At 39.9% G+C, this 25,051-nt stretch overlaps 1 protein-coding gene across 13 annotated transcripts in view; it reads left to right on the forward strand.

The window, feature by feature from the left end:
• The window catches only part of MTMR3 (myotubularin related protein 3), a 122,730-nt gene that overhangs the window by 85,167 nt on the left and 12,512 nt on the right, over positions 1–25,051 (forward strand). For 12 of the 13 annotated variants that reach the window (XM_063088067.1, XM_063088071.1, XM_063088068.1 and 9 more), the window contains 10 exons: positions 969–1,051; positions 2,961–3,127; positions 9,150–9,246; positions 11,681–11,794; positions 16,033–16,238; positions 16,823–16,954; positions 17,838–17,949; positions 20,860–21,055; positions 22,048–22,233; positions 24,507–24,677. In XM_063088067.1, the coding sequence (XP_062944137.1) occupies positions 969–1,051; positions 2,961–3,127; positions 9,150–9,246; positions 11,681–11,794; positions 16,033–16,238; positions 16,823–16,954; positions 17,838–17,949; positions 20,860–21,055; positions 22,048–22,233; positions 24,507–24,677 (1,464 nt within the window). The remainder of the gene's footprint in view (positions 1–968; positions 1,052–2,960; positions 3,128–9,149; positions 9,247–11,680; positions 11,795–16,032; positions 16,239–16,822; positions 16,955–17,837; positions 17,950–20,859; positions 21,056–22,047; positions 22,234–24,506; positions 24,678–25,051) is intronic. The other variant, XM_063088074.1, reaches the window with a different exon arrangement.

Below are 25,051 nucleotides of genomic sequence, written 5' to 3' on the forward strand. Positions count from 1 at the left end.
AAGTGGTCCACCCCTTTTCCAAGGAATAAGAGTATCCATTATTACATTATGAGGCTCTGTTTTGAAGATTTGGAAGTTGCTTTTTGAAGCCAGGGATTGAGTCAGGATGATTTGAGAGATGGGAGGATTTGGCATCCTGTTCAGATGCTTTCCTCCTGTCTGTTTCCCTTCTCTGATCTCTATCCACTATTGTACATAATCCTGTGTTCAGTAGAGTCTGCTGACTAGATTGACAGGGAGGGAACTATTACACCTTGTTCAGATCTCAAGTCCCACTTGGCAAACAGGGTTCCTCAACTGGTCTTTAGAAGCAAGTCAGACCCAGCTAATTTTAGAATCTTTGACCACTGTGTGGCCTTTTCCCTCCTTCTTGATACCGTGAGTCTATTCTACTGATCAGAGAGCCTGACCAGCAGCTGCTGTCCTATTGTCTTTTCTGTGCAACGCACAAGCAGTTTAGATCTCCAGCCTTTTTTAGGAGCCCCCTTTGCCAATGCTAACTAAACCATTTGCCTACTCTGTCATTGGGGCAAATAACAGCTATAGTCCCACTTGCACTCTGAGCCGTAGTTTTTTTCTGTAAGCAAGACAGGATTATCATTCTGGTTCCCCTTCAGCTTCTGTGTCATTGCAAATCATAGTCAGCTACAGTGTCTAAAAGTAGTACTTTTAAAGATGAGCTTGTGAGTTGGATGCCCAAGAGATATATTCCCCTGTTCTTCCAGAAGTGGTACCTTCTTTTTGTTCGTTGTCTTTGTGCTATGACACGACTTGAGGTCATTGATTTAGATAAAGGAGAGCCCTAATTCACTCTGTAGTAAATCTCTTGAGTGCTATAGATCCAGATATATTTGCAGTTCTATTTGCTTCTTTCCCCTGTAGATCTTTCTAATCAGTCTTGAACTCGTTGAAGAACTGCAGGGTCAATGACATTTTGACTAAGGAGACTTTGTCTTTTTTAATTGCAGGTTCCGTTACAACTTATAGAAAGTGTTGAATGCCGAGATATATTTCAGCTTCATTTGACCTGCAAAGACTGCAAAGTTATCAGGTATGTGGTATGTTTGTGCTGCTGTTCAGTGTGGAAAATATTTTTTAAAGAATGGATCCATGGTTTGGTAACTTAGCAAAACACCTTTTGAGGGTTAAGCCTTGTTAGGAATATTTTCTGAGTAGTTAAATGCCTCAATTTTAAATTTATTAAAAAAAGTGCAAAATAAAAATAATACAGAGGACACTAGTATGGGGGTACTTCAAAAAATTTGTAGAAAAATGGAATTAAAAGGTAATATGAATCTTTCTGTGAACATTTTGAAGACCCTTCATTTACTCTTTCCCAGATTCACCTGTTGTTAACACTTTACTCCCATTTGCTTTATCCTTTTCGGAGGCCTTCCCTCTCTTTATCACCCTTCTCCCCGTCTGTGTGTGTGCGTGTGTGTGTGTGTGTGTGTGTGTGTGTGTGTGCATGCGTGCATGCACGTGTGTGATTCTTTTCCTGAACAGTTTAAGTTACATAATCATGACTCTTAACCCCGAAATACTGTAGTGTGCTTCCTTAAGAAAAGGGATATTTTCTTACATAACCACAGCATCATTATCAACTTCAGTTTTACTTTGATAATACTTTTATCCAATCTGCTATTGATGGTCTGGTCTTGTCAGTTGACCTGATGTCTTTTCTAGCATTCTCCCCCGTCCTCACCTCAGGAGTACAGGATCCAGTCTAGGTCAGATATTAAATTTAACTGCCATTACTCTGTAGCTTTCTTTAATCTGGAACATTTTCCACAGCTTTTGTTTGTCTTTTATGACATTCACATTTTGAAGAATATAGTGTTTTGTTTTAGTAGAATGTTTCTCATTTTGTATTTGTCCAATGTTTCCTTCAAGCAGTTAATAAACAGACTATGGGAGGCACTTTGAGATGGTGAGATGTCCTTCTCATCAAAATTTCTCCATAAGTTTAGTGTACATTGGTGATTTTTGTCTGATTTAATATTAACTGTAATGGTTGCAAAATGATACCTGAAATGTGTTTTTACATTTAGTACCTGTAGACGTTTTAAGTTCTGCAAAGTTTTATTTTATCCCTTTGACTGCTCTGGGGTGCCAGTACATATTATGTGTTGGCATATTGATGAGCCACATTGATTGGGATGAGGGAGAAGTTTAAGTGATCCCCTTGGTGTTAAGGTAAATATTTAAGTTACTTTTTAGCCAGTGAGATTTGGCTTGCTTTTGATAAATACTACAACTCACAGTTTAAAAAGCTTGCTTATTACTCAGTTTTTACCACTAAATTCAGAAAGGCAAAGTATTTAAACAAATCCTCAACAAACCATTTTGCACTAATTATTTAAACACCTTAGTTATATATACTGAAAATTGCAATTGATAATAGAATTGTTTTGTTCTCTATGTGGTCATAACTGAAAGTTTCATAATCTATTTTATTTTGAATCCTGATTTGTCCTAACTGCTAAATAGACAAATTTTGAAATTACTTTCTAACTGGCTAAAAGTAGTGTTGTGGTTTATTTTTTAGTTTGTCCTAATATGTCATAACAAAAAGGTCTTTTTAAAATGTGTTTCTTGAGAGGGACAACTATAAAACTTTGATGGAAGAAGTAGAATAAAACGCCATTTATGAAAGAGAATAACTACCATTTTACTTTAACAATCATTATTAATCGATCTCAGAAAAGATTTTGTTAGTCTAAAAAAAATAGGTTTCCACACGTCCAACTTTCCTCTTTTTGACATTTGTACCATTGCCCAAAATTTATTGAACCTGTTTTTATTATAAATGATAATAAGTATGTGAATGACTGCCTCTGATGCTTTCTTGATTGTAGTTGCCACTACACTATGAGTCGGCACTCTTGACTGATGGCTTTTCTTAGATTTCATTGTCAGCTGTTTTCTGATGACATTCATACTTGTTCGGCTTTATAAAGGTGTCAGTTCTCAACCTTTGAGCAGTGTCAAGAGTGGCTGAAGAGACTGAACAATGCAATAAGACCACCTGCTAAAATAGAAGATCTCTTCTCATTTGCGTACCATGCTTGGTGTATGGAGGTCTATGCCAGTGAAAAAGAGCAACATGGAGACCTGTGCAGACCAGGTAGGCCTTTCTAAAATGTGCAGATGGCCAGGAGCTTTGTCAAGCTCCTGGTGGAGGTAACTTTAACATGAATTGGGACACTTAAGCATTCATGTATTAAATCAATGTGTATTTTATGAAGCATCTAGCTTGTGCCCATTATTCTTCTAAGCTTAATAGAACAAGTTTCCTGCCTTCCAGGGAAAGGGAAGAACACTAAATTTGGCATCACAATCTACTAGGCCTAAAAACAACTATAATACAGTTTCGTGGGTATTAGGGAAGCCTAATGGAAAGGAGCTATGAGTTTTGTGTACATGTTTGGAAGAGTTAGCAGTAGAAGTAGCTTTTTGAGGAAGGCTGAATAGGAGTTTATTGAGTAGGGAATGGGGAAAAGAACATTAGCAGAGCAACTAGCATGAGCAAAGGTACAGAGATGTAGATAGTCTGTAGAATAGTGGAATGCAAAATGGCTTTTTGCTATTTTAGGATTTTCAGATCATAGCTTACCTGTTGTCACCCATTTAATCCCATAGGTGAAGAAACAGAAGTCCAGAGAGGCCAGGTTCCTTCCTCAAGGACAAATAGAGACACTAAACCTATACTGGAACCAGGCTTCCTGACTTCTCGTGTTGTCTAAGTCCATTCACTGTCTTTCTCCTCAGAAATGGCTTTGGCCAAGTTCATGTTATTTCTCTGCATGTAGTTTTCTGTAAATTTTATGCTGCCATAAATATGACTTTGCTGCTTCAAACTGACTCTTCAGTGTGTCAGGCTTAGAAGCAAAGTCTTGAATTTCTGAGCAGTGAAGAGTTGTGAGCCTTTCAAGTAAAGTTTACTCTTTGGACTTTTTTCATTAAACCTGAAATTTTAATCCTGAATCTTGAGTCTTATCAATCTGCCCTGGGTCATTTTAAACATTTGAGGCTAATCTAGCTATGCTTATATTACTTTGTTTCTGGACAATCACTGATTGAAGCTTTTGGTTCAGATTGTTGTTTTGTTTAATTAAAAAGCTTATAACAGACATAAGCATTATCTTATTTTTAAAGATGCTTTGATATATACTTTGTTTGATCTTCATGACCTCATTAAATAGGCTGGGAAAGTTTGGTGTCTCTATTTTGGGAGCCAAAGGAAAGAATATTCAGAGGTAAAGCCTGTTGCCAAGTTCCACTGCTAGTCAGTTACAGAGCTAGGACTTAAAAAACAGCTCTCTGTTATTGAGAGCTGACTGTGTGGGATGCTGTTGATACAGAGCTTAAAAACAGAAGCAGCTGCCCTCATGGAGCCTCAGGGAAAGCTTCAGAATCCAAACTTCTCATGAGCCTATGGGGCAGTGGAATCCAAAGTCATCCACAAGAGACCACAGTGTGCTTAAACTGTCTTTCACCTTACTCTCTTAACCACTGCATCTCTTTCTTTTTTTTCTTTTTCTTTTTTGTCTTTATGGAGGGGCTGTCACATTTTAAATCTATTTTGGAGGATGTTTGCTTATGGCTCTTTTCAAAGTTTTGGGTTTTCTTTTTTAAAGGTAAAGTTTACAGACAATGAAGTGTGCACAAATCTTACGTGTACATTTGCTGAATTTTTAACCGTTGTATCTTATTTATTAAATTTTTAGTCTCTGTCATCTCCTAGGATAATTAATTTAATGAGTGTAACCTGCTACATTATGTTATATAAGAACTCTGATTTGTTTAAGACCCCTGACTCCAAGAGGCATTTCCCAATTTTGGGTTGCCAGCATTTAGTCAACAGGCTTGCTTTCTCCTATTCTGTTCTCTCTCAACCACAGACTGAAAAGTATTCATCTTTTTCAGAGGACTTTTTTATTCCATTGATAATTTTAATTGTATCTTTTGGTTTTGAGCCAACTCTTAAAATATTTCTAAGACATGCCAAGTCAGAACCTCACTCTTAATTACGGATGGCTTTGTCCTGGGATTTGTCTTGTCTTTTAATTATGGGTGGGTTTGGTCCCCAAGCCCTTGATATTTGGTATTCTTTGGTCACCAGGACATAGACATATCCACAGTGTCCTCTGTCTTTTCGTTGGTTTGTGATGCATGGGGACATGTGGGGTGGCGGTGGTAAAGTACTGATTTAAGAATTAGAAAATCAGAATTCAAACCCATATACTATTTAATTGAAAAAATAACACTGGGCAAGCCATTTAACCTTTCTTTGCTTTAGTTTCCTTTGTTCTTCAAACTGGGACATTCATGCTCTTCCTACCCAAACTGATCTGGGTATTCCGAAGATCAGACCAGTTAATACTGCAGAGTTGAATTCAGTAAATGTGTTTGAGTGCTTCCTGTGTGCCATGCTCGTGAAAACACTTTGGAAATTATGCAACTGCAAGGTTGGAAATTACTCTGTGAGTAAAGGTTACATTTTGTTTCTTCCCAAGATTCACAGTACACGCTGGAGTTAATCTGCCACCACTCACATGAAGTCTTCCTGTATCTCAGTGACTTAGTTTGAGTGTGTGTGTATGGATAGCTTTTTCTTTTTACATATTTTCACTTTGGAGTACAGAGGGAAAACATGCTTTTAATAAAAAAAATACTGTGGCATTTTTAAAGCCAGTCAACCTAGTTCTTCTGTCTCCACCCGATATTGTTGAATGTTGGTGGTGGCTACAGCATTACTCACCGAGTATGAGCATACCAGACAACCACATAAGTCATCGTTAGGGTAAGAGAACACTTGAGATATTTCAAAGTGATGCCTTTGTATAATCTGCCCCAGTACATGAGATCACAAGCATAGGCTCTGAGGGATAGAAGTTAGTTTAGTCTTTCAGCAGTTAATGAGACCTTTTATGGATTCTCCTCCACCTAGCCTGTTGAGAGTATCAGGAGGGAGATGGGAAAATTACATCATCGCCTCAGTATTCATATAAATCTTAGTTGCTAGCTATTGAAGCTGTCATAGTTAAGCCAGCCATGCTGTGGCTACAGATCTAGGTCTTAATTAGCTTTGGAAGAAATATCAACATTGTTATTGGAGTTCACCTGTGAAACCTGCAAAAGCCTTTTGCCAAACTCTTGACTCTACTCTTAGCCCCATCTCAAACTCTAAAAAAATGAGAAGACTTACAGCTCAAAGCTTCTCTCCCATGTCCTCAACGTCCTATTCATTGCGGCTAGCTTCTTGTTGATGGCTCTGTGCTAGAGCTTTAATCTGGGGTCCTAACAGATCACTAGGCAATTTAGCTGCTAGTTTAGTAGCAACAGGCCTACCTCCATGACCTCTCTTGTAAGAAACGTCTATTAAGCACATCTTGTTTAACCATGAACAGATGAACAGCATATGACTCCAGGTCTTATACTGTTGTTCAGCTGCCTATTTATCTGTCTTCTGGGTTTGAATACAGTCCAGGAAGTATGCATTTAGAGGACTTACTGAGGCCTTTGTACATAGAAAAGAATGTTCTTCCCTCCATATTTGAAAATCTGGGAGGGCTAGCTCTCAGTTATTCTGACTCTAATACAGTCTTCTCCCACACGTGCCCAGTAAAGGTCTGTTCCTTTTATCCCAGGCCTTTAAGCTGTGTGTAATTATGGGCTTGAACGCGCAGAATCAGCCAAAAGCTAGACTTTTTTGTGGAAAGATTTTTTAGTCTGCTGATCGGCGCTGTGGTTGTGATAGAGGGAGCTTGTTGCTTTAAAAAAGTTTTCATTTCCACTAAAATGAGAATTGCTGGACTGTGTGTGTTTGTAGTACAAGAAATACTAGATGTTGAAAAGGGACAAATCCCCATTTGGGGTTGGGAGAGGCAGACAGGAAGGGTTGAAATGGAAATATAAAGTCAAATGAAAACCTTAAGGCCTCAATATTTAAAACGAGTTGGAATATTACAACATATCTAATGTTGAATTGATTATGCGATATCTGAGATGGAAATTCTTAAGGGGAATCCAACAATAGATGTGTTTGTATTCACTTTTTTGCCTAAATAAACATGTGAACATCTGACACAGTTTGCAGAAGCTGATTGAATTATTCATGTATGTAAGATCTGCTAGGTTTTTTTCAAGTGGTTTTCAAATTGCAGGTTGTGATCCACTAGTGAATCATGGAATTAAATTTTAAAGAAATGAAGTAGAATAGAAAATACCAAAATATATCACACATATAGTAAGAGTGGATATTGTTTTGTGAAACCCTTTTAAAAAAATAAACATGTATTGTGATGTAAAACATAATTCTTATTGTGGGTTGTGATGGTCACTTTCAAAGTTTATGAAGTCACTGCTTTAGAGGATACAAAGATAATTAAAACTCTTTGTTCTTAAGTAACTTGAAATAACAGATTTTCTGCTCCTGCTGCTCAGTACCTATTTCTCTGTGTGTAGCTCAGAATTTCATGATCTTCTGGGTGGTGGTTCTAAGCTCTTTGGATAATGGTTCCATGTAGTAAATTGGTGGTGGTGGTGGTGGTTGCTGTTGTTATTGTTTTGCCAGTGTTTATTTTTAAATTACAAGATCCTTTTAGGTTTTCTATGTGTTTACCCTAAGATAAAAGTATTAATGTCAAAGACCGTTAATAAAAGTACTCATACCTTTTGCAGATACTTGGAACTATATCCCAGGGTGGGAAAAAAATCTTCTCTTTAATTAACTTGGAAATTGTCACAGCTCTATAGCTTTTAGATTGGGACTCCCTGTCTAGTATTCTTGATGGTCAATATTCCTTGCAATTTGTAGACAGATGGCACCCCCATTCAATAGCTTTTTTCCTGTTTGGAAGCCTGCTACATTGCTTCTAAAACTTTTCCAAAATGGAATAGATTCAGCTATTATTTCTTCCTGCCTCTCTGAACCTCATCTTTTTATAGCTCTTCTTCAGGAAACGTATAATACCTAGCTTAAGCTCAAGAAAAGCAGTTTAAATAGGAAGTAGTTTTATAGAATTGTCCTTCATTCAAGTAATTGCTGTTTCCTATCCTGTAGCTCCTCTCCCAGAGAGAGAAGAGCTTTATACTTTGATCACCAAAGCAGTCTGTTTTGTGCTTTTATTTGTTGTTGTTGTTGTTTCTCCCAGTACTCACCAGCATTTATTTTACAGCTTGTAACACTATATATATTAGAGGTGCTTCTTAATGTTTTTTTTTTTTTTTTCATACTGCCCTAAGACTATGTGTGTTTTCATGGAATGTAGTTATTTCAGATTTTCTGACATTTATGCTAGGTTCGTTTCTCCCTTTGTTACTGTCCTCGGGAAGAGAGAGCCAAATTTATTAGGGCAAATGTAGCCAGGTTGTGTCTATTTGGATGGATGCTCTTACAAATGCTTAGCATTTTACTTAGATTCCCTGGGTACTGGCAGTTAGGATTCCATGACCTTTCACCTGCAATTCTGTAATCAGGAATTTTTTTTTTGTTTTGTCTTATTTGGTGGCTTGACTTAATCTGAGCTTACATGAGGCTATTTGTTGCTTTATTTGTCCCACTTGGTGTGACTATCCATACATTTCACTGACTAATTTAAGTACATCCTGTTTGGTGTTTAAAGTGTGAGCCTATTATAATATATCTACTGTCTCACCTTTCTAAAATCCAGAAAACGCTTACGTTCTGAAATCTGGCCCAAAGGGTTTCAAATAAGGAATTGTAGATCTATATTACTACTCTTGGTGATCTTGTTATTGATATTATTATTATGTACACCATCAGTCTGAATGTGGAAGTAGGAAAGTAGCCAGTATAGTGACAAGAGTATGGGTTTTGGGGCCAGACAGACTTGCCATAGTAACTTCTTTCGGTCTGTTTTGTCCTCTGTAAGATGAGCTCAGTGATGGTGCCCTCAGAGTTGGTACGTAGAGATTAGATAACATAATTCATGATCAAAATTAATTTTTTTCCTCTTTGTACCTGACAGGAATTCTTTTTTAAAAAATAAAACCATATGTTTTTATACGATTCCTGCCTTTTTAAAGAAAAATGTAACTGGGCAGGGTAACTATGCTTTCATTCTGCCTTTTTGAAAATGGTATTAATTTCTTCCTTTCTGCTGTCTATCTCTGGCCCCTAGGGGAGCATGTAACGTCAAGGTTTAAAAATGAAGTGGAGAGAATGGGTTTTGATATGAACAACGCCTGGAGGATTTCCAACATCAATGAGAAGTACAAGTGAGTTATTTGGGTCTCTGAGGACTTTGTTTCACAGCCAATGCCTTTGCAGGAACCCCAGTTCTCATGTGGCAGAACATTTGAACTTAAACTTTTTCTTTGAAATGGACTTTCATTTATTAAATCTAAATGCATGATCTTCAGAGTACTTCTTGAATCTTCTGTTCCCATTGCTGTCCCTGGAGTGGAAAGTGATTCTTAGCAGAATCCTGGAACCTTTCTTTCTATCCCCTCCAGGCCTCTGTTCGTACTGGCACATGCATGTCTAGATAATACTGTTTTTACCTGTAGGTAGGCAGTTTCCATTGTTCTCATCACCACTTGGCATCACATTAGAGATAGGATCAGTGATCTCATAAGCAGTGACAATACACTAGTTTTCATTTTACTCCAGATCCTGTGAAATAATATTTCTAAATATTATTCTGTTCTTTAATATGTTGATCTAAAACTAACTTTGCAGTTATGATCATTTAACCATTAAATATTAATATAACCATTATTAAATATTTAGCCATTATCTGTTTCCTTAAAGTATGTAAGTGCTTGGCGGGGGAGGGCAGTTATCTACTGTGATTCCAGTGATCCAGTTTCTAAAAACAAAAGGAAATTGTCCAGGAGATTTAAATTAATATATCCTTTTCTTCTTAAGTTTCCCTGTAGCGCTAATCAATCTGTGGTCCTTTGAGCTTCCTCAAATTATGATAGCCGTTTTCCTGGTCTATTTGTAGCTAGCCATCAGTGTTTTCTTTTTCATTGAAAAAGCTACAGCTAATTATTGTACATAGCTCTTAACATGGGCCTTGGCCAAGGAGTTAATAACCCAGCATGTTGTGAAGAGTCGGGAGCTACAGACCTGTTATACCATTGCCTGTGCTCAGTGACAAGTCAAAGAAGAGAAGGAGTGTGGAGAAAGGAGGGGCCTTGGAAAGCATGAGGCTGCCATAGGCTTTGCTGAGTGTAACCCATCTTACCTACACTGGAAACTGCTTATCCACAAGTGAGCAGCTAGTGCTTGCTGAAGAGCTGACTACTGGCTAGTGTAGTAAGTATAGAACAATGAACATAATGTACAGAAAATTGGGTGGGGTCCAGAAAACTGTGAATTAAAGCCAGGCTTGTTGGGGAAAAAAAAAATCCCTAATTAATATGGGTTTTAAAAATTAACTTCTTGTCTTTGAGTTACTAGTTCTACCTTAAAATCAATCTTCAGGACATTGAAAAGTTCTTTCTATTACAAAGGAAGTATGAGAGTCAAATCTACTCTTGAGTTTAAAATAAAAGAAAAGGAATAAGACTCATGGTTAGCATATTAAGCACGATCACTGTGTCCCAGCTTATTTTTATGAGTTTGTGGGTAGTTATTAGGAAGTTTGCATAGCTACTGTTGGTCATATGCATTCTCTTGGTTCAGTGGCTTTTAAATTCCTGATACTTAATCTTCTGGAAATTGAGAACAGGAGTTATTGAGTGCAGAATGATTAAAACCCCCAACTCAGTGTTGTTCCTGCCTCTTCCCTTAATGCGTAGAATAGGCTAGGGCAGGATAGTGGTGTTGGAGGTGGAGGTGGGGTTTGTGTGTTTTAGGATTTGAATTAAAGGCCTAATTGCCTTCACTATTGAAAAGAAAGATTGGGTTACCCATAGAGAGTAAAAACCTATCAGAAGTTCTCCTTTCCAGGTCACCAGGACTTGACTAGCATGTACCTTGCTAGCATCTTCCCTAATGAAAAGAGAACTCCCCCCGCCCAAGTGTAGTTTGTTCTGAAGTATGTTTTATAGAAATTATGATTAAAAGCTTATTCACATTACTAACCTGGCTCAATGGGCCTGTAATTGTGTATGCAAATAGGCTGGCGTGCGGTATTGTTTCTGCATACCCATGGCTGTACCTGTTATGTGTAATTAGGACGCCTGGTTTGGTTTAAATTAAAGAATGAATTAGCTAATCCTATGAGGTCTCCAGAAACTTGAAATTGTGGTCTTTCATCTTTCTTCACATTGTTTCCCTTTGACAAAAGCTTGGAAGACTGAGGTCTGGTAGAGGCAACACAGACTCTTGCTTCTGTAATTGGACTGGGCACTTGTGTAGTTATAAATGACCTATATATGTTACAACAGAGAGTTTCAATGCAGAATAAAGAGACTGCCTCTCAACTGCCTGTTTTTCATTGATAGTTAAGATTGCTGGATTCCCAAAAGGCGGCATCAGGTAGATCAATCCAAGATAGTATCACTTGAATATATACATAAGTGGACACTTAAGGCAACTCATTCTGTTGAGGACACCAAAACTCAGTAATTCTCCTCATTACCTTTAACTGGCTCTAGAGTAATGTGATCAGTGTCCTTATGCTGGCTCACCTACTGTCCCTCCTTCCTTTCTCTTCTTACCCTCTCTTCTCCCCCGCCCCTTTCTTACCTACCCTATTAGGTTATGTGGTAGCTATCCACAAGAGCTCATAGTGCCTGCCTGGATCACTGACAAAGAACTAGAAAGTGTAGCAAGCTTCAGGTCCTGGAAGCGCATCCCAGTTGTCATCTACAGGTAAGTAAGCCAGGCCAGCCCCAGTGTGGGCTCGTGCTACTGCCTGCTGCATGTGGTCTGCTGCCTCTGCTGCTGCTAACCTGGGAAGGCAGGGGAGGGTTCAGAGAACTTTCCAGGCAAGTCTGCTTCCTTATTGCTAAAGCTGCTCTTCCAGTAACACATGGGTATTCACTGCATCCACACTGCTAGCTGGTGGTTCAATGGACACTGATAAGAAAATTTTAATAGAAAAGTGACTGGACTTGCTCTTCAAGATCCTTGTTACATTCTTGTTACATTATTGCATTTAGCTTTAGATGTTAGCAAGGCTTTTGGATTGAGAGAGATGAGTCCGAGAAAGTGAGAATTGGGTGGATAGAGTTAAATCATCTGTGATTGTCTTTGTGGCTGAAACTTCGACATGTAGAAAAACTCCATTTTGAGAGGGAGAAAAAGGCTGGGGCTTCGCTGAATAGAGGATTGCATGAAAGCCAAGGGATGCAAGTTTCAGGAGGGAATGGTGGGGTGGTGGCATGGGGACAGAGTGCAGGTTTTGGAATCACTGACCTGAGTTCAAGTCTCTTCTGACACTCCTTGTTATGGTACTTTGTTTCCTAACTGACCTCAGTCTGTTCCTAATGAGTAAAATGGAAACGATAGTTCTTACTTTGCAAATTGGCTGTGACATCTGAATGAAGGTCTATAAACACTGGGCTTTCTCTAAGCAACGTTTGGAGTAGGTTGTATCCATGAGCACCTCTTTTATAATTCAATGAATATATAGTTCTCACAGAATTATGTTAAATTTTTAAGAAACCATTTCTTCTTATTCTGGAACTGTTTCAGGTGTCTTCTCCTTGTAATGTTCACATTCTCCGTTTCATTTTCCCAGTTTGAAGACTTTTTGGATTCTCCTTGAGTTGGGCAAAATCAGTGTCTTAATTAGACACTCCTGCCATGAAGCATTCCACTGAAATATTGAGGTTGTAGGAAGGGTTTTCTCTCCTTTTGGAATTCCCACGAGGTAACCAGCTTGTTCATTTAGTTCACTGAAGGCAAATTCTGATGCCCACCCTGAATAGAGAGAGTTGGAAAAGTATTTGCTCCGGCCCAGTGGAACCCATTAAGTTTTCAATCTCAATTTTCATCACTTTTGTTTTCAGACACCCCTAGAAAAGTAGGTCACCAAATTTACCTGTCACTCAAGTGGTAAGGATGACACTGGAATTAGAGAGCAGTGAAAGCAGAAGGGATTTATGAGTCTTATCAGTGATCAGCCCAGCTGGAATGGGGAAAGCAGCCAGTTGCTGCTCTGGCCAACAGCTGTGTTAGATCAGCAGCCCTGGCATTTGTGGGGTTTGCTGACTTTGAACATAAGGGGAAAGTACTCTCATTTTTGAAGTAAGAAGCTTTAGGGCTGTAGGTGAATTCTCCCTTTTTGGCAGAAAAGTCTACAGTGCTGAAGAAAAACAGTGTTGAAGAAAAATGTCTTAGACTATAATAAAAATAGGAAGCCCTTTTTTTCCTTTTAAATTTATTCTTGAAGGCATGAGCCCTAGGGACCCTGTAGTATAAATAAATGAAAGTTTTTACTTGTAATTTTTCAGAGAAAATCTGCCCTCTAAAGATTATGAATAAAAGTTCTTGGTGTAGTCCATGTAAAATCAGACTGGCTTTCTGGAACTGGTCTCTGTCTCAGAACATGTGTCTTATATTTGAGCCCCAAACTGGATTGCTGTATTATTTGGGAGCTTTGCAAAGGGTATGTCAAAGAATGTTTGAGACACTCTACCACTCTCTACCTTGCTAACCTAGGTGGCAAAATGCCTCTGAATCCGACATACATATACTGAATTTAGTTGTCTGTGGACTGCAGTAATGATTCCTGAAGTTGCTAGCGGCAGTTACTTGACAGCACCACACTGAACCAGTGTCTCATTAGAGCTTTCTCCTACTGTGATGAGAGAGCACTTAATTGGATTTATTATTGAAGGCAGAGATTGCTCTAACACAGCAAGATGGTGCAAGGGGTGCCCATCAGTGGTGCAATTCACAGCTCCCCCTTTGTGCATACAGTTATTATTAGAAACTCCTAGTTATTTGGGGAGCTTGCCTAATTCTAATTTAGGAATAGTTAAAACAGTGATATGTTTCTATGTATAATTTAAGCTTTCAGCGTTTTAGTAGGGGATTCATCCATTGGACATCTTAATTTTTATACTGTTCCTGGTTCTGTTTGTTAAAATGATAGAAATGCTTATCTTTAGTAATTCTTAACTGTAGTGTTTGAGTTATCTTTAATGCAGTCTAAAGCATTTTAGATAACTGCAGAAAACATAACTGCTTATTGCAATAGCCCAGTTGAAACCTAGCTATTGTAATGCCAGTGGCCTTTAATACCCAAGACTGGGGCTGAAGAGTGCCATCTACTGTTCCTCTTGGGCACTGTTGCCCAAGCAAAGGCCTCACCAGCCTCTTCTGTAAAGGTCTGGAGTCATTACCAAACGACTATAATAGGCACAGTGTTACCCAGTGCCTATTGTTTGCTAAGAGACATTTTAAGGATCATTGAGGTTTTATTTCCAGTTCGGCTCCTTTTAGCACGTCAGCCAATTGAGCATGTTGGCAATACACAGGTACTTTCAGCTTTGTCTCTTCCGGAGAGGGAGGATTTAAAAACTACGAGTAAACTGTGGTTCCACTGGAATTTGCTTATTGCCAAATTTATTGCTTGTGAGCTTTAGGATTAAAAACAAAAATTTTTCTCACACTGTTCCGTAAAGAAGACAGATTCAGCAGTATATTTTATTTAAACCCATTTGTGTCGTACGTATGTCTTTGTGTGTATGCATATGTGTTTAGAAATAATTTTAAAGGAAAATAAGACATAGACAGTTTCCTTTGTGATTTGGAATTGAAGACATTTTATTATTTTGCTTACTAGCTTTTTATTATGATCATTTAGTTTTACAGTGAACTGATTACTTTTATAACTTAAAAAAAAGCTTTATCAAGATATGCCACATATAATTCACCTTTTTGGGGTGGAGGGGGAGGGTGTTTCAGTTGTCAGTATGGTGTTCTAAACCCTTGACATTTGTGTTATAATCCCGTGCTCTAACCAACTGAGCTAACCAGCCAGCCAGCCCTATAATTCACTCTTTTAAAGTGTACAACTCAGTGACTTTAGTATATTAAGAGTTGTACAACCATTTTTAAAATCAATTTTAGTACATTTTCATCACTCCAAAAAGAAATGGCATACCCATTAGCAGTCACTCTTCATTGTCTCCCCAACTCCCCTAGCCCTGGGTAACCAGTAATGTACTTTCTGTCCCTATAGGTTTGCCTATTCTGGACACTTCATATAAATGGAATCATACAGTGTGTGTCCTGTTGTGACTGGCTTCTTTCACTTAGCGTAACATATTCAATGTTCATCGTTGTTGTCGCATGTATCAGAACTTTATTCCTTTTCATTGCCAGACGATGTAATTTTTCTGAATTTTTAATTGTTAAAATTGCCTAATTAGGAAAAGCTTGGGTTTCAGTAGCATCTTAAAATAGACTTATGAGTATGATTTCTGGTGTGTCTTCTAGAAAAAGGGTCTATCAGAGTGTGGTTTGCTGATGTAGATGCTACTCCTTTCCTTCTAAGAGCCTGAGGCAGGATAGCTGGCTCATTGAGCTTTCTTCCTATAATAAGAGCAATTTGTGACTCATGAAATCTCAGAAGGTTTTGTAAAGCAATCCACTGTGATCCAGGTAAGTGTTTCAGTCCCGAAGGTGGGGCTGCAGTGGACCTTTAGAAGTCAGTGAGGCAACACATTTTTTTCTATTTCAGCATCTATTATGCCAGGGTATTCAGGTTCAGTATTAAAAAGGAGAGATTAATACTTTGTTACTGGGTAGTAGACTTAGCGTAGTATTTGTAGATTTTATTTTAGACTCAAACATTTACATTATGAGTGTTAATTTTTTCTAAGGGTACACATTTATCATTTTGATGGTAACTTTACAAAGGTGTCTATGGTGGTTTGAGAATTGAGAAAGATACACATAGGTTTTGTTATTTTTCTTGTTGGTGTATAAGATTTCTGCTCTCGTTAATATTGAGGGGACTCAAAGCTAACCCAACACCTAGATTCAGGCTGTTCATTCAGGCACTAAAAATCCACTACCTTTCTTTTTGTGTGAGTACAGAGCATCTGAACAGGGGCCCCTGAGATTGGTACAGTTGTCTCTTGTTCCCCGCACAGGCACCAGAGCAATGGAGCTGTAATTGCCCGCTGTGGGCAGCCGGAGGTCAGCTGGTGGGGCTGGCGCAATGCAGATGATGAGCACCTGGTACAGTCAGTAGCCAAAGCTTGTGCTTCCGACTCCCGATCCAGTGGCAGCAAGCTGTCAACTAGAAACAGTTCTCGAGACTTTCCCAATGGAGGAGACCTTTCTGATGTGGAGTTTGGTAAGGTGCTCCCTGGACCCACAGCAGCAATTTTTATAGATCTGGGAACCTTTTCTTGAAATGGCCTTTTCCGTAGAAGACATAGAGTTAGTTTTTAGAAGAGAGAGAGTGAAGCTTCACTTGATGGGATTGTTTGGGTAGTCATGGGTCTTGGTAGAGAACCAGAAGACCCTTTATTTCAAATGTGGTTTAAGAGACTCTAGTCTTGTCTTTCTTGCCATCATGAAAGGAATGCAGTGTATACATGATAGGAGATTTGCAGTGTCTCTAGACCATAGGGGGAAATACCAGTCTTCATGAAAGGACTACAGATGTAGAAGTGTGGTGTAGGAGATTGGGCTGTGTGGATCCCCATGTGTGTTTTGGGAGTTGGTTTTGGAAAATAAATTTTCATCAACTTTTATAAGAAGGCAAAATAGAAAATAAACTGGAAGGAGAAGTCCTATGTAGCAAGGGTTCTGGTTAGGAGGTTTCATTTAATTGAGCTTTTAAAATACTGTTAATACATGCCTGCAGTTCTAACTTGTACAGCTGGGAGAGATAGGTTTATTTAATCCCTTTCCCCCCTTCCCCCATGTCCCTAGATTCTTCTCTGTCAAATGCTTCAGGAGCAGAGAGTTTAGCCATCCAACCACGGAAGCTTTTGATCTTGGATGCACGTTCCTATGCAGCAGCTGTGGCAAACCGAGCCAAGGGAGGAGGCTGTGAATGCCCAGGTGAGGTGTATGTGCTTTGTCCTGCAATACGCTGTTCTTGAGAGTCCAGCCCATGCCCAGCTGAGACTTAGCTCTCAATTCGAGTGAGTGGCAAGCCATATTCTCCAAACTGTCTGGAGAGAGCCAGAGCATCTCTTTAGATTCTTAACATTGTGTGTTCTTTCCTGAGGAGAAATGGAGGAGGAGGTGCAGTGAAGCCAAATAATCTTCCTTCCCTGTGCCAACCTTTAGGTGATAAGGAAAGCACATCTCCATAGTAAGGCCTGTTCATTTCTGGAAGCTGCTGTATTAGTGGTTCAATTTCTCAGCCTTCTGAAAGATTTTTGCCTTTGACAGTGGGTATGCTCATCACTGGCCTAGCAGACTCCTCACAGGGCTTCTACTTAGAAAACTTGGGGTGGAAATTGAAACAGTAAATACAGAACTCTAGCAAGTTTCCTCTGTCCTGACCTGTAATTCCCCTACCATTAGAATGCTGGCTTTCCCCAAGGAGAGACCACCTCAGTGCCGATTATGTGCCGATGAGGTAGGTAGAGGCACCATTTCCTTATTCAGATGTGATCCGAGCTGGAAATTGAAAGCAGGTGTACCAAGGTGAAATTTGAATGCATGAGGGCATTGTTCTGCCAAGTTTTTTCTTTTTAGTATCTTCTTTACAAATCTAACCTTTTTTTACCCTTTTCGCAAAGACAGCTAAAATTCAAGCACTGTTTTTCTTCTTATAGTAAAGCGCTGGTCTAGTAGTTCAGCATCAAAACATTCTAGTTTCATTAGTCAGCAGCTGCAGTGAGTTTGTTTTATAGCTAGCTTGCTTCTTTTAAATTTGGTCATGTGGCCTTTAAATTCAACATATTTGTGTTCTTTTTATTGTTGTTCTCTCCAGAGTATTACCCGAACTGTGAAGTTGTGTTTATGGGGATGGCAAACATTCATTCTATTCGGAGGAGTTTTCAGTCTCTGCGGTTGCTGTGCACACAGATGCCAGACCCGGGAAAGTAAGACCTTGGCCTTGGCTTTCATTTTGCATTGCTCTTTTTTAAAAAAATGAGTTTTGGGAGGTGTCTTTCCTTCACGTTCTTGGTAAACTTCAGCTATACTTTCAGTCGCTTGTGGGTGTTCATTCTCCTTCCTGGGTCAGGAGCATGGCAGTACAGAGGAGGAGCTGGAAGAAAAATCCAGCCATTTGAAAAGTTTTAAAATGTGCAGCACAGGAAAAAAAATCTCAGCTTTCAAGACAGAAGCATTACCTTCTTGTGTTTCCTGGCATCTCTCTCTTCTCTTCCACATTGTTTTTGGCCCAAAGCAATTTAATTCTTTGGTTTCTGATGTCCTGTAGTGACACTTGTCTGCTACAAACTGGGATGTTTTACCATGAAGAGTCATAATTTAATCATCCTGTTCTAAACAGTTAAACTTGTCATCAGGTCAGTTCCTTTTATATCTGCATTTGATTTCTAAATTACTCTCTTATTAAGAACATTATCATGATTTTTATTGCTTATTAAAAATGAATGGCTGGCATTTGCAGGGAAGAAGGTGAAATAATACCCCCTCGAAAGGTACTATTTGAATACAAGATAATTTAGGAGAATGCTCTGTAAAACAAATATGGACAGATAAATATTTAAAAACCCCTATTTTGCTGTTTCAGGAAGCCAGAGAAGACAGAATTTTCTTTTTTCTGGTGTTTGTGCTGGAGCTCATAGTTGTTTTCTTGGGTACTCAGTAGATCTCAGGATTATATCAAGTTTTGCTGCATTCTTTAATTCATTAAATCAGATGCTGCCTGATCCACTTATGACTCCTGGTAGCAAATGATTAAATTCATCACAGTTGCATTCAGCACAGGGGGTGAAGTAGTGTCCTTTGGGGAAAACCTGACCAAAGAAAGAAGAAACAAGCTTGCTGCTTTCCTTTGGGGATTAGCCATTTGCTTCTGCCAAATAGTTCCAGGATCCTGCTAGCATCACTCTCTCCCTGAGGTGGAGTGTAGAAGGAGCCTGGCTGAGGACTCAGGAGATCTGCCATGAACTGACTGTGTGACCTTGGCTAGGTGGCTTAATTCTGTGTGGGTCTGAGTTTTCCTGTCTATAAAATTAAAGGAAAGGAATAAGTACTACATGATCTCTAATACCTTCCATATATTAAAATTCTTTCTTAAAAAGCTATTTTTAAAACTCAGTCAAAAGGATGTAATTAGCCCTCACCTGTCCAGATGAATGTCTGGGTGATTTTGTTAAAGAAGGTAATGTCTGTATTCAGCAAATCGTAATGCAGTATTGAAGACTCCCTTGTGGCTAAAAAGGAGCTATGGCAGTGATAAGACAGCTATAAGTAAGCCCCTGACATTTGTTTGGGGCTGCGGAGAGCTAGGGGATGGTATGCTTCTATTCCAGTCTGAGAATAGGACAAGGAAGTGTGGGATCTCCCTGCACCTCTTTGGCTGGCACATTTTGGAGTGTAGCTTCTCTGTTAGGCAGGGACAATACCAACTGGTATTTAATAATAGTTCATTCAGGTTCAAGAGAACCTTACATTGGTTCTCTCATTTGCTATCACTTCTTCAGGGGCCAAGAGATAATTTGCTGTTGCTCCCCTAAGCTATATCTTTTAGTTTCTTTCAAGACTATGTGGGGAATGAGCACAATACACAATTGACCTATTAGGAAAAAATGTTTCTTAGGTATCTACTAGGAGGTAGAAAGTCTTGAGATTGGATTTTTACCCGACAGATTTACAGTTCATTAGACAGTAGGACTCCTTACTGTATGGTAGGCGCTGTGCTGGGGGACAGCTGTGATTGAGACACAGTGTCAGCTCCCTGAGGAGTCATGGTCTGGTTGGTAGACCAAACTAATTCATATGAAACCAGTGTTTATGAACTATGTTCTGTTGTCTGTTTGCATGGAAAGACTCCCTCAGACTATTCCAAAAATTCGTATTCATTTCTCAAGGTTTAGTAGGCCTTTATAGCCTAGTCTTGGCAGTGCTTTCTTAGTGTCCCCTGATGAGTATTCCTTTTTCTGACTCAGTGTTTGAAGGGCTGGACTTGTGGTCTTAGGTACGAATCTGATCATTTTTGAGAAAAATCAGAACTCTTTTTGGGGATTGCGGAGGGGGGGATGGAGCACAAGAAACAAAATGTCAGCACAATTAAAAACAGATGTGATCAGCTTATGATTACTCCCAAGTGGTAGTTCTTGCTATCTGATACTCCTGAAGGTCTGTTAAAATAAGATTCTAGATCCCTGCTGAATCCAGTCTGTGTTAAGCCCAGCAATACTCCATGGCCATTGATGTACTGATTTGCATGAGTCTAAATCATCCTGTTGGGCCCATCTAGTTTTAGTCAGTAAACATTTAAGACTTGAACAGTGGTAGGTGTTAAGAGTGTGGGTAATAGGTGATGTTGTCTGTATCATTCTTGCACATGGCATCCAGCTTACATCTTATTATAGACATAATTGTATTTATGAATTTACTTTTTGAGAACGTGTTGAGCAGAGTTGCTGATCATTAAATATAAATATCTTCTGTTCTACATCTCAGAAGTGGCTGCATTTCCTTCAGGAGAAGATTCAGAAAGCCACTTATACTGAGTATACCTACCATGGACTGAAAAAATTGAAATATTAATTTTCTCCAGGGAATTATCCATAAAGATTTTGGAACAAAAGGTGGCCCTATTAATTACAGTCACTATTTCTAAGGCTCTCTTTTGCATAGTAGGGCTTCAGTCTCATCCTTGGACATGCTGTATAAACACACAGATTTTCTGTTTGTTTTGGCAGTGTTATATCTGGAGAAAAATATCTTTGGAAATTGCTTTTTAATTTGATAGGCATGGGGCATGATGCAGTAAATCATAAAAATCAGCATCTCCTTATCCCCTCCTGTTTTTATAGTTGGCTCTCAGCTCTTGAAAGCACAAAATGGCTCCATCACCTGTCTGTGCTTCTGAAATCGGCACTTCTGGTAGTACATGCTGTGGATCGTGATCAGCGCCCAGTGCTAGTGCACTGTTCAGATGGCTGGGACCGCACCCCCCAGATTGTGGCGTTGGCTAAGCTCTTACTGGACCCTTATTACCGAACCATAGAGGTGAGTGCATCCAAAAAGTAGGAGCTGCTGCTTCAGGATGAGTGGCGGAAACCTCTCTGAGGATTTTATAATTAGTTTCAGGGGTGGTAATTAAGTCTAAAGAAAGTGGAATTTTTTAGTGTTTAATCATTGCTCCTTTACCTTGAGCCAAATTGTGGTGATGCCTACCACAGTTCTTGTACCCCTTAAAATGCAGCAGACTGTGAGTAATAAGATATCAAGAACACAGACATGTTTTCCTTTGCAGCCTATTATGCTGGAAAAGTTACGGCAACTCCAGGAAGATGGGGCTTCTGTAAAGGGATCTTGGCATGCTTATTATGATAATGGGTCTAACTATTACCACAGAGTGTTCTGTGGAGAAGAAGCCCTATTCTGAAACAACTACCTGTTGGGTTAAAGATGTAAGAAAAACCATAAAGCACCCTAAAACGTATGTGAATATTTGTAAAATCTGGGTTAGAAAAAGATTTTTAGAAACATGACTTTGTAAATATAACACCAAAGGCAGAAATTTAAAAATAAACTTAGGAAATAAAGTATGCCTTTTATTTATTTATTTTTTGTCTTTTTCGTGACCGGCACTCAGCCAGTGAGTGCACTGGCCATTCCTATATAGGATCTGAACCTGCGGCGGGAGCGGCGCCGCGCTCCCAGCGCTGCACTCTCCCGAGTGCGCCGCGGGCTCGGCCCTAAAGTTTGCCTTTTATATAGTGAATGAAAGAGGCTAAAAATATAAACAGACTCAAGAAAGGCTTAGATAAATGCATAGTTAGTACCCTTTCAAAGATTATGGAATGGAGTACAAGGAATTAGGACATTTCCATAAACATGTGTGTCCCATCAGGAATAGAGCCTTCAACTGTGAGGCTGGGCCAGACCAGCTTACTGGGAGGCTGCTAAAAGGGACTGCTGTCAGTGACACCAGGCTCAGGTCTGTCACAGTCTGCATAGTCCAGCACAAATGGTCTCTTCTGGGTACTTCCCTGCAGGGTTTCCAGGTCCTTGTGGAAATGGAGTGGCTGGATTTTGGCCATAAATTTGCTGACCGGTGTGGTCATGGGGAGAACTCGGATGATCTGAACGAGCGTTGCCCAGTGTTTCTGCAGTGGCTTGACTGCGTTCATCAGCTTCAGAGGCAATTTCCTTGCTCTTTTGAGTTCAATGAAGCATTCCTTGTGAGTTTGGGCTTGTGGTTCTTCATTTTGGGAAACTTTTAAATTCAAGGGGTTGTCAGTGCAAACATTTGTGGGCAAATTTTGACATGAAACTGCAGCCTTTTTAGAATTTAATAGAGGGGTGATTGTTTTCTCTTATTCTTATTTAAAAACAACAGTAAACAGGCATTTGTTTACTCTGTGAATCCAGGTGTACTAGGTGTGCATACAGTCCTTGAGTTATTTCAAACTTAGCTTTAAAAGGGATGAAACCCTAGATAACAGTTAGAAATAGAAGCACTCAGAATGTCCCATGTTCCCTCCAGTTCATCCACCAAACCCCTACATCTTTCCCATGCTCTTTGCCCCCTCTTCTTTGACGGAGGATGTGCTGTTCTTGCCCTCTTCCAGCCCCTCTGTCCACTACCACACCAGCTCCCATCTCCTCTCATCTGCTGAGGTCACTGGCTCCAGCATTTGTCCTCTCTGCCTTCTGCATCAGCATGTTCCCTCTCTACCAGAACATGGCCATCAGCATAACAAACATGTTGCAGTGTCTGCCATTTTATGAAAACGATTCCTTGGTCCTGCATTCTTCTCTAGCTATCATCCCATTTCTCTTTTCCTGTTTACAGCAGAGCTCCTCAAGTCTTCTACACTTGCTATTTCAAATTCCTCTCTTCCCATTCTCTTTTAAACCCACTCCAATCAGACATTCACCCTACCACTTTACCAAAGCTGCTCTTATTAAGGTGACCAGTGACCTTCATATTGTGAATCCAGTCATCAGTTCTCAGTCTTCACCTCTGATCCATCATTACTGTTCGGCACAGCTTAACCAATCCTTTCTCGAAAGGCTTTCTTCAGTTGACTTATAGTTCTTACTTGCTCATAATCTTCCTCTTACCTCACCTGCTGGATCTTTCTGTCTCCTTTGCTGATTCCTCCTGATGGCCCCATTTCCAAATGTTGGAATGCCCCTGGGCTAAGCCTCCAGGCTGCTTCTCCATCTATACTCCCTCTTTAAGGCTCTCATCCAGTCTTATGGCTTTAATCACCATCTGTATGCTGATGAGTCCCACATTTATATACCTTCAGCTCAGACCTCTCCACTTAACTCTGGACTCATATATCCAATTCTGACTACTCAGTATCTCCACTTGGATACCTCAGTGGTATTTCAAACTTAGTATGTTCAAAACAATTCTTGATTTCTACATCTCCCCACCCTAAAACTGGATCTTCCAGAAGTCTTTCATCTCACCATGTGGCAACTCCCATCTTTCCATTCATTTAGGACAAAAACCTTATGTTGTCCTCGACTCTCTTCTTTTTTTAAGTCTGTTTAGATTCTGCAGTTCTGCTTTCAAAATATATCAAAAACCCGATTATTTATTGCCACTTCTACTGGTGTCACACTGGACCATCATCTCTTGCCCCAGTTCAAGAGAGTCAACCCAGCACAGAGGGATCCTTCTAAAACATAAGACAAACCATATCATTCCTCTGCAAAAACCTCCAGTGACTTTACGTTTCACAAAAAGTAAAAGCCAAAGCCCTCCTGGAGTTTACCTCTCTAGGCTCATTTCCTACTACTCTCTGTTAGTCACACTGGCCTCCTTGCTGTTCCTCAAGTATGTGCTTACCTTATGGTCATTGTGCTTGCATTGCCTCTGCCTGGAGCATTTCCCCCCCAGATATCCACATGCCTGCTTTCTCACTTCCATCAGGTGTCAGCCCATGAAGCCTTCCCACATTGTCCTGCATCTGTCCTGACCCTCTCACCCTTCTTTGTTCTTCATAGTACTGGTCACTCTTCCCCCACAGTAGAGAACGCTCCATCAGGGCAGGAGAGCTGGCTGATTATTGCTGCATAGCCAGTACCCATAGTCATTTCTGGGGCATGCAAGATGCTGAATGGAGATTTGTTGAATGAACAAGTAGTTTTACAGGTGTGCTCTCAGACTTGAGCTGTACACTGACCTGTTTCTGTACCCAGTTTATACACTCTGTCACTCATGAGGGTGGCTAACTCAGAATCTCAGAGACTGTTTGCCAAGGAAGCTAAGAGAACGGGTTGCTGACAATCTGTCTTTGACTCAGGAGAGATGGTGGTTGGGGTCGGCCCTGGATTTGGTGGGGTGAAGAAGAAACTGTTGCGTGGCCTCCCCCATCCTGCCAGAGTGAGCTGAAGTGCCCTCAGAGATGTCAGGGTAGGGTGGCTTAGCTGGGTTGACCTTCTCCCAGAGAGTGCATACCCTCTTGCTTGATTTTGCCCCATTGGACTCCCATAGGTGAAACTGGTGCAGCATACCTATTCCTGCCTCTTTGGAACATTCCTGTGCAACAATGCCAAGGAGAGAGGGGAAAAGCATACTCAAGAGCGGACATGTTCTGTGTGGTCGCTTCTTCGGGCAGGCAACAAGGCTTTCAAAAACCTACTGTATTCCTCTCAATCAGAAGCCGTATGTATCCATCAGCCTTTCCTCTGTGATCAGAAGGAGTTTGGGGGTGGGAGGCATATGGGAGCCTTTTTGAGCAGTGACTGTTTTTGTGAATTCATCTTTGCTGTCTGGATGGATTGGTTTCAATTTTCCCCTACCATTCTATCCTTAGGAAGGCCTGCTTCCTGACGATACTCTGATCACTCTTTGCTTAGTGCGGTTTGGTTTAATACATGTCTTTACCCTAGACATGAATCTTTTCTGGCACCTCCTCCAGAGCTTAACTTATTCCTACCATGTTTTATCTAATGAGTGGAAGAGGCACTTAAGTTGTTTCCTGGGTGCCCCTAATAGCTCAGAAGGAGCTCCACCAGGTCCCCAATACCCTCCCCATG

The sequence above is a fragment of the Cynocephalus volans genome, chromosome 2 (genome assembly GCF_027409185.1).
Source record: "Cynocephalus volans isolate mCynVol1 chromosome 2, mCynVol1.pri, whole genome shotgun sequence".
Lineage (NCBI taxonomy): Eukaryota > Metazoa > Chordata > Mammalia > Dermoptera > Cynocephalidae > Cynocephalus > Cynocephalus volans.